Source organism: Gracilinanus agilis, chromosome 2 (assembly GCF_016433145.1).
Source record: "Gracilinanus agilis isolate LMUSP501 chromosome 2, AgileGrace, whole genome shotgun sequence".
NCBI lineage: Eukaryota > Metazoa > Chordata > Mammalia > Didelphimorphia > Didelphidae > Gracilinanus > Gracilinanus agilis.
Window position 1 is genome coordinate 534,231,834 of NC_058131.1, and position 15,178 is coordinate 534,247,011.

Below are 15,178 nucleotides of genomic sequence, written 5' to 3' on the forward strand. Positions count from 1 at the left end.
TTCTGTAGATCCCAATGTTGGTGGACAGGTTATGGACATTCATGCCCAATAGTATAAGGGAACTCAAGGGAAAACAAACAAAACACAGAAACTATTTTAAGACTTTTGAACTTTGACCAGATGTTGACACTTAATATGAAATTCCAGACAGCTGTGATTATTTTTTACTTTTGTCATTTTTCATCAAGCAACAGAGGACCAATGCAACAAGAACACAAAAATGTGAAATCATGGGCTCACTGAAACAATTCTGTCCATGTAAAGATCCTCTGGAAAAAGACTCCGAGAGTTATAACTACTGTAGTATAAACATAGGAACTAAGTTAAACTTGTATATTTCTGTTGATCACTCCGTTATGTTGCCTCAAATAGTTTTAGAAGAAAAAAAAATATATCCTTGTTTTCCACACTATGTGTGTTGTTCCCAAAAGAATGACTGTCTTGGTTCATCTGTGAATTCACTATCCAGGAAATATCATGGCATATATTAAACCTTTTGGGCCATTCAGGAAAGAGCTACCCTGGAGATGAACGATGAAAGTTTTGCTGGACTTCAACTACTCAGTATCCAGCTTCAAGAATGTGTTTCCATGCCCAGCTTTTGTTCCTTCATAAATGTGTCCTTTAGTTTCAAACAGATCTTTATAGTTTGTGCTTCATAAGCCAATCCTTATTATTTTTTTTGGACTCTTCTTCAAAGAGCTTGCCGGTGAAGATTTAAAGACAAAGCAGGAGCTTCTTCCAGTAGTTCTGAGCCTTGGCTTTGGACAAAACAAACTTAAGTTGGGCAGCTTTCCTCAACAACAAAAAAAGTTATTAATGGTCTTTGTACCAAACCTAGAACTTTATCATAAACTCAAAGCTTGGGGAAAAAAAGAGCAAGAGAATACTGTAACAAACTTCGTACAGAGTTCGGTCTATTAATTGTTTCATGTTAGATATTCTATGTGTTTACCTCAATTGAAAAAAAAAAAGAATGTTTTTGCTAGTATCAGATCTGCTGTGGAATTGGTATTGTATGTCCATGAATTCTTTTTCTCAGCACGTGTTCCTCACTAGAAGAAAATGCTGTTACCTTTAAGCTTTGTCAAATTTACATTAAAATACTTGTATGAGGACTGTGACGTTATGTTTAAAAAAGGTGTTAAGTCACAAAATGCGGTAATAAATATTTCATTTTTGATTTTTTGTTAGGCTTTTGTGTTTTTAATCATTTTTGAGGAAAGGTTACACAATGCAAAATGTCTAAGGCCCTGAAAGTTTGGAGGGTGCGTGTTTTGAGTTTTGGGGTGAGGGGGAGTTTTGGTTTTGCTTTTCATTTTGTTTTTATCCGAAGTTGAGTATATTTAAAACTTAACCAACCAGCAATTTTAAGGTAATCACCGGCCACCTTTTGAATATATGTTTGACCCGTCAGCTCTACCAGCAGAAAACTTCTAAAGGTACAAAATTGTGTGTGCTATGAGCTAGGTTGAGAGATCACCTTCCACATGACCCTCTCTAGTTAGGATTTATAACATTCTAGAAAAGACTTCTGGATAAAACTTCCCATGTTTATTTCTGCAAAAATAGAAGAGGTTTTGTTGTGTCATTGTTGCTTAGAGATAAAAGCGCATTCGGTCAGCAAAATTGCTCCTGAATACATAGATTTAAACTCTACCTACAATGAATAAATCATCTGAGAGTTTTGAAATGTTAAGGCAAAACCAAGTAATCAGAGCTCTTTAATATATTCCTAAAATGCCTCTCTTCCCATCACCCTGTTCTCTGACACATATCTATACCTCTGCTTATATTTATGTGATGCCTTAGTGAATCACCTAGAGGTGTTTTGTTTTTCAGTTAAAAAAAAAACTTCTGAACTCCCTTCTACCATCAAAAAATACAAAAAGAAACCATGCAACATTAACTGGAAGTCAGTGCCATTAATACGTCCACATTGGAAAGACAATCTATACTAAATGAAGTGAAGAATGGATTTGGAGGCAGACAATACCAATTTTGTCACTACCTCCAAGTCTTTTAGCTCTCTGGGCCTCAGCTGCCTCATCAGTAAAATAAAGCTGATATACTTACCAGCTCTATATCTATGATCCTATAAAACAACCTCTCACAAGAAAAACATGAAAAAAAAAATTTAGTCAGAAAGTTTTTACCATGAAGTTATTAACCTGACTCTTTCCCCAAATGTTATCTTTATATACAATGACATTAAAAGGCATAGCCACTGATACACATTTTCAGAGTGATAAAGGAACAATTCATTGTTGATGCAAATCTGGACTTGAAAGTCAAGCAAAATGTCGTTAAGATTCCTCCAGTTATTTCATTCTATGGAGATGGGGGCGGTGTTGTTAAATGAGTGACAGGGATGGGGGCTGGACCTGTGATTTCAATAAGATAGGGAACTTCTTAATAAGGAAACTCCCTTTAGCAAGGCAGGGAGATACCTTCTCAGCAACTTCTATAGACTTAAAGAGTTGACTAGTGAACTGAAAGGTTAAGTGATTTGCCCAGAGTCACAAAGCCCTGGTTTGTGTCGGAATGGTGACTGAATCCCAGGTCTTCCTGGCTTCTGTTTCACAGTGCTACCTTCTCCATTTTCTATCTGTCTCTTTGTGTGCATTTAAGTCTCTCCCCTTCATCCCCCACGACATACCCACTATATATGCACATATGCACATATATTTTTACATATCTAAAAGAAGAAAAGTAGTTTGGTTTTTTATTTGTTCATAAGAAATTCTATAAATATTTTGTTAATCAGCAGGCTATTAGGCTCACTTTTATATTTGAAGAGAGTCTTGGACTTAAAAGGAAAGGAATAGATACTTTACGCTATATATCTCTCTATAGCCTCTCTCTATCCATTATTTATTTAACAGAAAAGTAAAGTTTTAAAAAATATATTTAAAGATTTACACATTTTAATTTTACATCCATTTAATTAAATTTTGACAAGTTTCCCACTTATGCATTAGAAACCATACCTCTAATATTTACTTGTTAAAGTTCTTCCATTCAATGAGATAAATGCTGGAGGACTTATTTCATAATTGAATGACGTTTAGAGAACATTTTTATGAAATTCTTATTAAGACGGTTATTTGCATTTCGAAGCCTGAGCTCTCTACTTTTACTTTGATAAATGAAATTATCTCTGGACTTAGATTCTCCAGGAATATTCAAAAACCCCAGATCCTACCATTCTCACTTTAACACATGTAAATATTAAGAGATGAGTAATAATTAGAACAAAGCTTGTTGTTTTTCTCAGCTAAGAAAGTGACCTCTTTATACATACCAAGAATTCTACCCTTTCATTATGAACAAACAGAAATAATTCAGTCATGGCAAGGCAGGGAGTTTGCATGATTATCCAGGACTGACTTGATGTCATGATTTTTTGTACCACCTTATAAGGCATTTGCTCCTATCTGAGGTTTACTATTTAGTATGGAGTGTTCTGATTTGGGTGTATTTAAGAAATACTCAGCTGTCAAAAGCAAAGAAACTGGGAATGGTGTTTTGACAGCGATATAGTGTTAAAGGAAATACTGTAGTCTGAATAAAATTGCTTATGTTCTCAAAAACAAGAGTAATATAAAAACACTTTGTTTATGTGAAAAAACAGAAGGAAAAAAATCCTAAGGCTTCCATTTCTTTAAGAAATTCGGAGAGTTGCAAATTGGGCACACTGGGCAAAAAAAAAAGCCCCCCCCATTTTACAGGAAAAAAAAAAGAAAATTTCTGTATCTCTTTTTATGTACCTCTCTCTTCTTTTCTCCCCCTTCTCTCTCTCTCTCTCTCTCTCTCTCTCTCTCTCTCTCTCTCTCTCTCTCTCCCTCCTCCTCCTCCTCCTCTCGTCTATCAGTCTCTTCTTCCCTTCCCCCCATGCCTCTCTTTTTCTCATCATAGAAGTTCTGCTTGTAAGAGAGATTCATGAGGTAGGCTTCCTTGTCATGCTAACCCAGAGCAGATTTGGGAGGGGAAATGTGGCCAATATCTCTAGCAGCTGTCAGACTCCTGAACCTCTTTTCAAAGGGGATGGAGTAGTGTCCTCCACAAGTTACCTATTAAGCTTACAGCTCAAGAATTTGATAGAGTATAAGGTCTTCTGCTTAAAGATTCCTGGATATAATAAGATGAGCCTCTGTGTATGCGTGTGTTTAGATTCCTGCAGTGACCAGGGCTTTCAAGGAGCAATTCCTTCCCAAGCCTGATACAGATGTATCTCTCTAAGAAAAGAGCGGCGGGGGTGGGGGTGGGGGGGCGGATCATGGAAGAGGAGAACAAGATGATTAATATTTTCCATTTACTATTTATTTGAGGTGGCTATTTCAGATTAGCGAGATGTACACTCTAGCTCCACCCCACCCCCATTCCCCCATTCCCCCTCTTTCCTGCACTCCCACACAAAAAGGGGTATGTAGGAGCGGGGGGGGGGGAGGGGGGCAGTAATCTTGCCTTAAACGCGAAGATTGGGGCAGTCTTAACAAAAACAATCCCAATAGTAAACAAACATCGCATTTTGTTCAGTCTTGTTCCATTCAGTTTGTGCTAGGGTAGAGGATAAGTTGCAGCTGAAGTGAAATATGGATCTGATTGGGAAGGCCGGGAAGACTATGATGAGAGTAGAGACTGTTGGGGAAGTGTTTGAAGGGAGATTTTAATATTAATAGTTTCGGTGTAGAGACAGAAGGGAGATTGCGTCTACGGCTCCTCGGGGCAGACTCTCAGTGACAGCGATGATGGATGATCCGGCGCAGCCGAACAGCTCCTCCCCTTCAGCCCCAACAGTGTCAAAGCTACTTTAGTTGAAGCTTTAGAAATAAAATAAATAAACAGCATCCACACCCCCTTTGCCTACTCGCCTCGAATCCGCCTTCATCCCACCCCCAACTCCTGCTTTCATACATCGATTTATGGGTCATTATAAATCAATTACTAGTCTCAATACTTTTTTATTTACTTAAATAAAGTAATCGAAAGATGAAAAGGAGCCTTGGTAGGGATCACCACCACCCCTCTCCAGTGACAGAGGAATAATCTGGAAATCCATTATATCATAATTAGAGCTGCTGAGATCTAGACGCTAAAGCGAAATGAGGGGCTCGTCCAGTTGATAACAGGAGAAAACTCGAGGTGGAACCACCCTGCTCTAGGGTGCTGCTATTTTGTGTTGATGTGTTTGGTTTTATTTTTGTTTTTGTTTGTTTTTAGTCTCTTTAAACTAAGGGGGTTTCCTCTTCTCGCAGCTTTCTCGGTGAATCCAGCGCGAGAAATAATTCCTACAGTTTACCTAACCTAATTATTTAACTCCATGGGAAAAACCTATTTGAATATGTGTCTCAGCAAACATCAGATGTTGTTGGTATTGAGGTCGCAAATGTAAAAAGGTGTGGAGGAATGTATCAGTCTGCAGGGCGAATATTCACTTTGTTGTAAGAAACTAGGAGAGGGGTTGCTGATGGCTTTGGGGTTTCTTTTCTTTCTCCTTCTTTTGGATGTGTTTTTGTTGTTAGCATTGGTTTAGATCCGTCCTCGCCTCATTCTCTTCTCGCCCCCCCCCCTTTTTCTTTTTCCCTCTCTTGCCCCTTTGCAGCAGTGTTAGAGGCTCTCAAGGTGTTTCTATGACTACATTGTGTATGTGGGAGGGTCAGATGTGGGGGTTGCCCAAGAGAGGGCCGTTCTTGGGTGATCATTTATCAATGTCACCCACATAATGATTCTCTCTGCAGCCTCCTATTGATGAGGATAATTACATTAGCTCGGAGTGACTGATCAATGAAAAAACCACCAAACAAAAACTTCTTTACTCCTTCATAATACCAAAAACCGATACAGAAATAACACAGAAAGCCTGATTTCTTCCTTACTCCCCCATCCACCAATGAATTCCTCCCTCCCCCCAAACCCAGAAGAGTAAGAAAATAGAACCAGGCCAGTTACATTAAAAGGAGTTTGCAATTTTGCTCCTGACCAGTTTCTCTAAATGTGTTGGTTCCATTCTTCCCCTGGTAAAGTCTATCAACGGATTTGCAATTGAGTTGCTTTTAAACAGGTCTGTGATTTTCTATTCTTTTCATCTCTTCATACTTTCTTTTTTCCTTTTTTCCTTTTTTTTTTTTTTTGAGGAGGTTGGGGGTGGTGGTGGGGAAGCCTTTTCCCGTTTCAGAAAAGTAATACTACTGCTTAGATGTTTCACAAATACCTGAAAAAGAAAATTACCTTGGGTCCTCTTTTCAAACCATTTCTCTGTCAGGTTTTCTTTTGTTTTTATCACTTCATAAAGTAGCTCAATTAAAGATGGGATGTTGCATCCATATAAAGGGCATATTCATAAATATGGCTGCAGTTATACCCATAATCTTTCTCCTAAAAGTTTGCAGTTAAATTACGATTTCGCTTTTTCTAGAGTTAAAAAATCAATATTTTTCTCAATTAAAGGGAATTTTAATGCTTTATTTTGTGAGTTGTTAAAGGCGCTATAAATTTTATTATAATCCTCCGGTTGAAGGAGAACCTGGAGAAGGCTGATTCTGGTCGTTCCCTCCCCCCTCCTCCCCCTTCTGTTCCTCCCTCCCCCCCCCCCAGCCATTCCCAGAAAAGTAGATGGTTTCAAACCAAACCAAGGCAACAAAGGTGGGGAGGGGGGTGGGTGGCGAGGCTCGCCAAGAAATCTTTCCATTGCCAAAGGCCATTGTCTTGTATGTTTCCACCTCTCCTGGTCCCGCCTCCTGAAAGTGACAAAGTGTCCATTTCAGTCCACTTTTTCTCAGAGGGGCAGAGCCGTGGACTCCATCTGCTTTGACGACGACCAGAAAATGGTTTCATTGAGGAGTACCCTAGAGTTTTCCCAACAGCCTCACCGTGTCTTTTTGCTCTTTGCTTTCCCTCTCCCCAACCCCCACATGAATTCGAAACTGTGTGGCGAACTTACTCTGTTACATTGTGAAAGCGTTGAGCTCTTTCGGGAATGGTCTTCAGGAGTCCTGTGTAGTAGTGTGCAGTGTTTACAGATGTGCTTCTATTTCCCCATGTGCCACTGACTAGGAGCATCCATCCCGAAAATTCATTGTACTTGTATTAATAGTTTACTTCTTCTGATCTCACCTATCTAGCCCAAAGGAAAATCCAAGCAAACTCCCGTACAATTCTAAGCTGGCACTAAATGATTGGACATCATGGGCAATCATGTGCCTTACCTACGTAAGTGTACAAATCTGTTCAGACGCCAGATCAGGCACTTGATAGTAAACAGAGCCTAGTGAAAATCTTAGTAAGAGCAAGGTGGGTAGAAGAATCGGAAGTCAAAGTTAAATCAAATCTTTAGCTCACACGTGGAAGTTACATACATGGAACGGGATAGGGAAGGTAGAAAATAGAAACAGTGAGGAAAGCTTTGGGACCTCTTTTAACATATAAAAAAAATTCAATCAATTAAGGCACGCCATTCAATTTGCTGAGCTTAAGGTCCAAAGGGGAATCTTCGCAGTTGCCAGAAAGGTCCTTGGTATCCTGGAGGATGTGCCCGCAGTTTTCCTTCCAACTTGGTAGATACCAACTTCCAGCTTGCTTGGGATGAAAGGAGTTCCAGGGAAGGATGTATGTGTAAAGTCCCGGAGGAGGGGGAGGGGGGCAAAGGCCTAACTAGGGGTTCTGGGGAGGAGACATTTGAATGCTGTTATTTCTAAACTAGTCCGTGGAAGAGAAAAGAGCTAAGAGAAAAAGGCGCATTGGCTCACAATGCATTTTAAAGTAATTGCCTCTCCACCCGCCTTTCACCCTCTCTCTTCTAATCACACAATACACTGGATAGTATATATAGGTGGGAAAAACTAATAGTTCTTCTTTCCTTTTTTGACTTACCTTTACCAATCTCCCACCCCTTGATGCCTAGGTGTATAAACCTCAACTGTAGACTTTTGTTTTTCCTTAAAAAAAAAAAATCTGAACTGGGGCTTTGTTAATGTATTTGTACTTTTTTTTTTTTTTTGCTTTCAAACCAAGTTTCTAGGTTGGGGGAAGGGGGTGCAAGGAAGGAGGAGGAGGGGAGGAGAACACAAAGACCATCTAGTTCTCACCAAGCAGGTTTCAAAATAGGAACTTAATGGAAAGAGAAGGGGAGGGGGGGAGATTGGAGAGAATGTTGTGTTCATTACATCAGGTTTATTTGTCTGGAAAAGAGGTGATTTTGAGATTGCCCACCGCGGATTCTGTTTTCCTCACATAGAAACATTTTCAAATTTAAATCTTTGAATAGACAAATCCTCGTCATTATTATGACATGGAGGACTGGCAGAAAAACTGAACTTAAACTCCGTGCTGGGGAGGTAGGGGACTGGAAGGAAACAGGGAAAGAGGGAGTCCTTTCTGATTAATAACTAGCAGGGTAATGTTGAGGGCTTTTTCTGCCCGATTGCCTTTTTGAATTAGAGCCGATTTCTTCACACTTCAATAGTGCCTGTCTCCTTTAAAATGACTGACAGATTTGTTTCTCTTTTTTCTCTCCCCGAGACTTAATGATGTAAATTTTCTAATTAGTTAAATCACGTTGCTTAAAGGCCTAATATTTACCGTGCAAGAAGTGATCATCCTGATTGGATCTCTTGAAATATCCAGAGAAATAACGTTTGGCTTTTAGGATTGGAGTGGGGGGTGGGGAAGAGTGTGTGTGGAGGGGTTTGTTATGGGAGGCAGCATAGGTTATGGGGGGGTGGTGGGAGGGGGTAGGTGAGGGGGGGGCGGTGGCTCAACTTAAAATAGAAGTTTAAGTTAAGCCTAGAGCTGCTCCCACCCCAATTCTGCTTTTATTTTTCAATCAGCTAAGATTTAATTGGCAGCCCCCAGGCCCGACGATCTGATATTTTCTCATTAGTTTCCCATCACTAATCTTGAGTGTTAGATTGGCTTAAAGGTTGTCAACATTTGACCAATTTTATTTAAGGAAAAGAAATCACGCATTATGGCTTCAGGACGTTAGATCTGCAAATAAATCCTGCTTGGATCAGCGGAACTAACAGGCGAAAAAAATGTTGACTATTCATCGTTGTATTTAATAAGTTGCATTAATGTACATTACAGGGCAAGGGAGACAGATTATGCATATACTGCATATATGTAGATTGAAAGAGGTTTGTAAGAGGAGAATAGGCTATAAATGCCCGATGAGTAGGTAAGGACAGTAAAGTAAGACATTTTAGACGAAGTGTAAATAACCCAAGTGGGATAGCTGCTGAAGGTTTAGGAGCTGCATTTTATTTTTTTATTTTTTAAAATCAGCTGCGTGAATTGAAAAGCCTGTATGTATTATCTCAGCTGGCTTGGCTGGCTTGTCGAGAGACAACATCAGAGCGCCCCCTGCTGTTACTCGAAGCAGAAGCCGAAAGTCAGATGGTTACAGACTGAATTGTATTTTTTTTTCTATCTTGCTTTTCCATTGCCACCACCCCACTGACTGCTTTACCCGCCCCCCACCCCCACCCCCGTCCCTCGGCAGAGCCCCACAGCAGGGGAATATCCTTGTCAAGGCTGGACATTTAAATGAATAAATGATGAGAGAGGGAGAGAGAGAGAGAGAGAGAGAGAGAGAGAGAGAGAGAGAGAGAGAGAGACCCACCTTTCTTTGGTCTCTAGGGACTAAACTACCAACTATTTAGAAAACAGGCTCTTTCTCTAAATCTCTTCGCTCTCTCATTTCTATTGTAGTGTGAGGTTTTTTTTTTTTTTTAAATCTTTGAGCTGCCAAGCTGTAGATTCAGAAAGTCAGATTTCAAGGCAGTTAAAACCAATATTATTACTAATTTTATTTCAGGTATATGTCACAGGAGAGCACAGAATCTATATAAAATAATATTTTCTACCATTGTAAAATGAAACTTCCAAACAATATGTTCCGTTTTATAACTGGGAGTGCCTGGAGAGGAGGGTTCGAACTATTACCCTTCTAGGTAATGTCTTCCTTGCACTGCCAAAAAAAACCAAAACAAAACAAAAAAAAAAAACCTTTCATTTACAGAGATATTTCCATTTCCAAGGAGAGAATTCCTTTAAAACTTACTTGAATTTTCCCTCTTTATTTTCTTCATGTGAATACACGTGTTTTTCTAGGGCAGTTTTAACGCTACTCACCTCAGTACAGGAACTGAAATGCAGATCATTTAAAAATTCAGCTTGCTTATTTCCTCCCCATCCCTTCCAGGGAACAGAAGTGATTCCTCAGCTTTCTAATTTGCATCCACCCCAATTTATAACAATTAAATAACACGAATGTATTCAGAAAAATACCTGAAAAATTGCAGTGATCAGATTGACCGATTGCAAAGCACCTAACGTGCCATCACCTGCTAAATCGCCACTCTCTTAGAAGGAAAGGTTCTGAAGACAGAGCTCTAATTTGATTTTAAAAACAAATCTCTTCAGATAGCTAGACACTCAAATGCACTTTGTAAATCTGTAATGCTGAGCAGCATTTTATTCACTAAGCATACCAGAAGTTGGTGAAAAAAATCTTGCAGTGAAACTGGGAGTGGGAGAAGAGAAAGAAGAGGTGGAGGGGGCACAGCGTAATGGAGAAGTGCATCTCTTTACTTTCTTTCCTTCCAATATAACAAGCCCATACTTGCCTAAAATCTCTTCTTCTCTTCTTTCTTCTATCATTTCACCTACTACTCTTCGTATAGAAGAGAACTGCCAGACCAAGGAAAGGGACCGAGACTTGAGGAAACGTGTAGCCCAGCTTGCAAAGCAAGTGACATGTAACAAAAGACAAAGTCGTATTAAATACAAAAATAAAGCCATAAAAGCCTCTAGGGTCATCGTGTTAACTGAAGGAAAGTTCAGTATTTGTTGCCTCGAAGGTGATTTCCCTCCAGGATTTCGGGAAGCCCTCTCACCTTCAAGACCTACAGTTTACACATCTTTAAAAGTATAAACACTGAATTGAGAAGGATCTTTCTCGCCTTTCAATCTAACAGTTCTTCGCAGAAACCCCAATTTGAGGGTGAGGTGAGGAGTAAGGTACTCACAAATGCAGAGGGGTGGTGGCGACAGGGATGGGGCAAGAGTACTAATCTCAATTGCAAATAAATGATCAAGACACAAATAATATTGGGAACCCTTGAAATGAATGTCCCTTAGATTGGGGAAATGTCCGGTGCTCACTGTATTTGACACAATTCCGTTTGGGTTTTAATTTATTTTTTTTAATAGACACTTAACAGCCTGGTCAACATTTTAAGTAAATTATCTTGGCGACATTCTTTGGAAGCGTTTACTAAAACACTTCCTATCATTAATCTTAAACCACTTGAAGATTATGGTGGGAAGAATGGGATCACTAACCATTGTCATCTCAAATGGCTTTTAAGACCGTCTGCTCCTTATTGTGGCAACAAAATCAGCTCACAATTGAACTGGGAATTTTCCTCCTTTGTTTTTTTTTTTATCTATTTTTGTTTGATTTTTGTTCTATATGTAAAGAAAAGACAACACAAGCAAAATATTACGAACCAGGCGCCCTGATATAAGCGGATAGAAAAACAGGCTGCTTTGCTTCTGACACTTCCGCTGGTATTTCTACTTTGCATCCAGAGAAATGAAAATCAGAAAACTACAACAAAAACAACAGGATACTCACTGCAAGGTAATCTCTTAATTTCCCCCCTTTCCCTGAAAAAGCATTTTTTTGTGTGTGTGAATTTGCATTAACCAATTTATAGGGGCTAAGGGTGTTTTTGTTTTTGAAATCTGCAGACACGTGTTTAAATGTCTGAAACCATCCAGTCGTTCACTTTAACGCAATCGTTTATTGATGTTTTGTTATGTTTTGTTCCCCCGGCCCCATATCTTTTTTTTTTTTTTAATCCTTTCAAATAGAAATTGTCTGGAAAAGAATCGGATATTTGACAATGGAGCCACTCTGAGGTCCCTTTCAAAGGACTCTAAGATGCTCTTGCCTCCTCAGCCTCAAGGTAACTCCACCGCACAGAGTATTTGACTGCTGGGGGGTGGGGAAGTGGGGGGAGAGGAAGAAGGTGGAGTGAGGGCGGGGTTTCTTTTGTTGCAAATAAAAACAAAATGCTTTTACTAGGCTTAGGAGGGAGAAAAAGAGGAAGGGAAAGGAGGGGAGGGGGAATCATCTCCATTTCCCCCAGCATCTCGTCAAAAAATGTAAACAGTGCATCTTGGCACCTTAAAGACTTCTCTACGCCATAGAAAAACTATGCAAAGGCTTTCTTTCTTCTTTCCTTCTTCCCATTCCCCCCCTTCCTTTCTTCTTTTTCATTTTTCTTTCCTTTTTTCTTTCTGAGAGTTTTGTTCATACGTTTTGGAGAAACTTGCGGTAATAGATAGTCTGTTTTAAGAGGAACAAAGCTAATAAAGAATTTCATATTAGAATATTTTAAAAGAAATTCTGGGAGTTACCCTCCATTGTAAACCGTGAAAATTCTCGACAAGGAAACTGAATGCCAGAGATTGACTTTAGGCAGACTGAATGTTCAGGCATTTCTAATTTAGTTTTCTAATTTTAAAATTAACTGGACATATAGCCTTTCTCCCACCACCCAGCACACACACACACAACTAGCTAGTCACCTTCACCCCTCAGAGCAATGCGAAGGGAGAGTGCTCTAACTTGAGCGTGAAATGAAGTTGAAGCTGGTTCAATGTGCCCAGGTATAGTCTCCAAAGACAGCTGTTCAAACCCGCATCCCCAGCATTCCTGGTGTGGGCAGGACACAGCTTCCCTAAACAATATCCCCTAGAAGCATAGTAGGATAAGAGTCCGGTTTTCATTATAACAGCAGTGACTTCGGCCTGAAACTAGTTTTAGATAGGTGCACACTTGGCCCTTCAAGAAATTCAGTGAAGTCACTGAGGCTAAGAGGAGTCATCCATCACTTTCTGGGCAAGATTAAGGATATACGGAAACTCTCGGGGATAGTCCCCACAACACAGTCTCCCTTCCTTGTGAACAGAACCAACAGGACTCACTGAGTTTCATACATGCAGGTAGCACTCTCAGTCGAGAGAGAGAGAGAGAGAGAGAGAGAGAGAGAGAGAGAGAGAGAGAGTGAGAGAGTGAGAGAGAGTGAGAGTATGCGTGTGTAGATTTTAGCACGTGCTTGAGGAACTCGTGTCCAGATACCTGCCCGAACTCGGGAAGTTGACAAGTACTCCACAGCTCCACCCTCTTCTCCATTTCATCCTCTCCACTACAAGTTCCTGTCTTCCTTCATCCACAGTGTACTGATGCTTAAAAACCAGAGGCAGCACCAGATAGATATGCCACCTAGTTTTGACAGGTGAGCACTTAGTAAAGATCTACAGAGAACTGAGAAAAGAGGTGTGAACGGATGGGTGGGGAAGGGAAGAGGAGGAATTGGGGAGGGGGAAGGGTCTCCAAATTCCTGGTTATACCATTGCCATTCTAGATAATTTTTTGGCTGTAGAGGAACTGAATAGGATGACATTTTCTAGGAGCCTAGATGTAGATCTTGAAATTTATTGAGATAAGACCACACTTTCCCTGTTAGATTTCAGAAGTATTATTTTAATGTTCTTATTTAAGACATTCTTTAGATCCCAGCTACTCCGGATTGAGCTTTTATGCTTGTGTATTTAATAAACTTCTGTCAAATCGGAAAAGATGGATAACTGTCTGTTATAAGTAATCTACTCTAATGCAATTATTTCCCCAGGTTTGAATGCAATTACAAGGAGAGGACAGAACTGACCGTAGGAATGAATTTGAGCTCGAGGGACGGGAGAAGACTGGCAGAGACAAGCTGAAATATGAGCCAAATCTGTTCTGCGAGATGCACAGGGGGGCGGGGGGAGAGGGAGGTGGAAGGTTGTGAGTGGTGGTGCAGACTGTAAAAAGACCTCTGCACTCAAGAAAACTTTTTTTCCTTCTTTTTTTTTTCTCTCATCCTCTATCTTCACACTTTCCTTTGAATCGTTCTGCTTTTGTCCATATTTCTGCCCCTCTCCATTGAAAAGGAGCGATTTAGTACAGAGGATTGCTTCAGAAGACATTTTATTGAAGTTCAAAATCTACGTCTATATTTTCCCAGCCACAATGAAGTAAGACCGCTGTTTCGATCGCTTTAGGGAACTCCTCTAGGAAGCTCAGGCCAAAAGAAACCTTACTCTACTCTCAACAAGACACGTTATTTGTTTTCTCCGAAATTATCCAGCTAATTTTCAGTTCTCACTTCGCCTTGCCAAACAGACCAAAGTTAGGAAAATATGATTATTAATGGAAAAAATAAATTATTTTAATCACTTTTTTAAAAAGACCATTGTCCACTGCTGAAAAGAGAGTCCTGCATTTTCAACTAGATGAAAGTCTACTGATCTCCAGACTAGCTGATAAGAGATAAGCGAGTCAGTTCTTTCAGTCCTCCTTGGAATGCAGGGTAAAGAACCAAATTGCTAGGGCCTCAAGGAGGAAACTCAAAGAAGGAACACTGGAGCCCACTGATATTCTCATATCCCTAACCTGCTTTCCCAGCATCTCCAGGAGGGAAATATATATTTGTAACTTCGGAGTGCCGAGGCAAGATCTGGCGGTCCAGGAAGAGTTGCTTCACTTTTGATGTATTTGAAATTGACTTTATCGCCTAAATCTGTGTTTATGTGTGTGCTTGTTCATCTGCATAAAGCTGAACAAACGGGTATAGTGACCCCGCCACTACCACCAGCCCTCTCGATATGAATTTCTAGTAGAATATATCTGCAGTTATAGTTTGCCATCCATAGGAGCACCTTTGGAGTGGTGCAATTAATTATACACATGCACCAGAGCGTCTATACATATACAGGCAGCTTTTCACACTGATCCTCAAGCAGGATGGAACCTCGAATGCCTCCCTCCCTCCTCCAAAAAAAGAACCAAACAAACCCCAGTTGCAAAATACACTTCAAGTAGGAAAAGTGCGACGATATGCTTCTGTTTTGACATTCCGAGCTCCGTTCACTTCACAAAGTATCAGGTGCTTTGTAGGTACATTCCCTACTTGGATAAGCGCGTGACTTGGTGCGTGCATGAGTGTGTGTGTGTGTGCATGCGCGCGCGTATGTGTTTCTGCGCATAGCATCTCCCCCACGTATCACAGACTCTCCCCGACATCTCTGCCCTTGACCGCTCATCCTGGGGTGTATTCAGAAG

General features: G+C 40.2%; 1 protein-coding gene across 1 annotated transcript in view; it reads left to right on the top strand.

Moving 5' to 3' along the window:
* LOC123234091 (homeobox protein Meis2-like) overlaps positions 1–1,188 on the top strand; it is a gene marked incomplete at its 5' end in the record, with an annotated part of 217,243 nt that extends 216,055 nt beyond the window's left edge. The window contains one exon of the mRNA XM_044660037.1: positions 1–1,188. This exon is cut by the window's left edge and continues 235 nt beyond it. Within this exon, the coding sequence (XP_044515972.1) occupies positions 1–52 (52 nt within the window).
* Between the last annotated feature and the right edge of the window lie 13,990 nt (positions 1,189–15,178).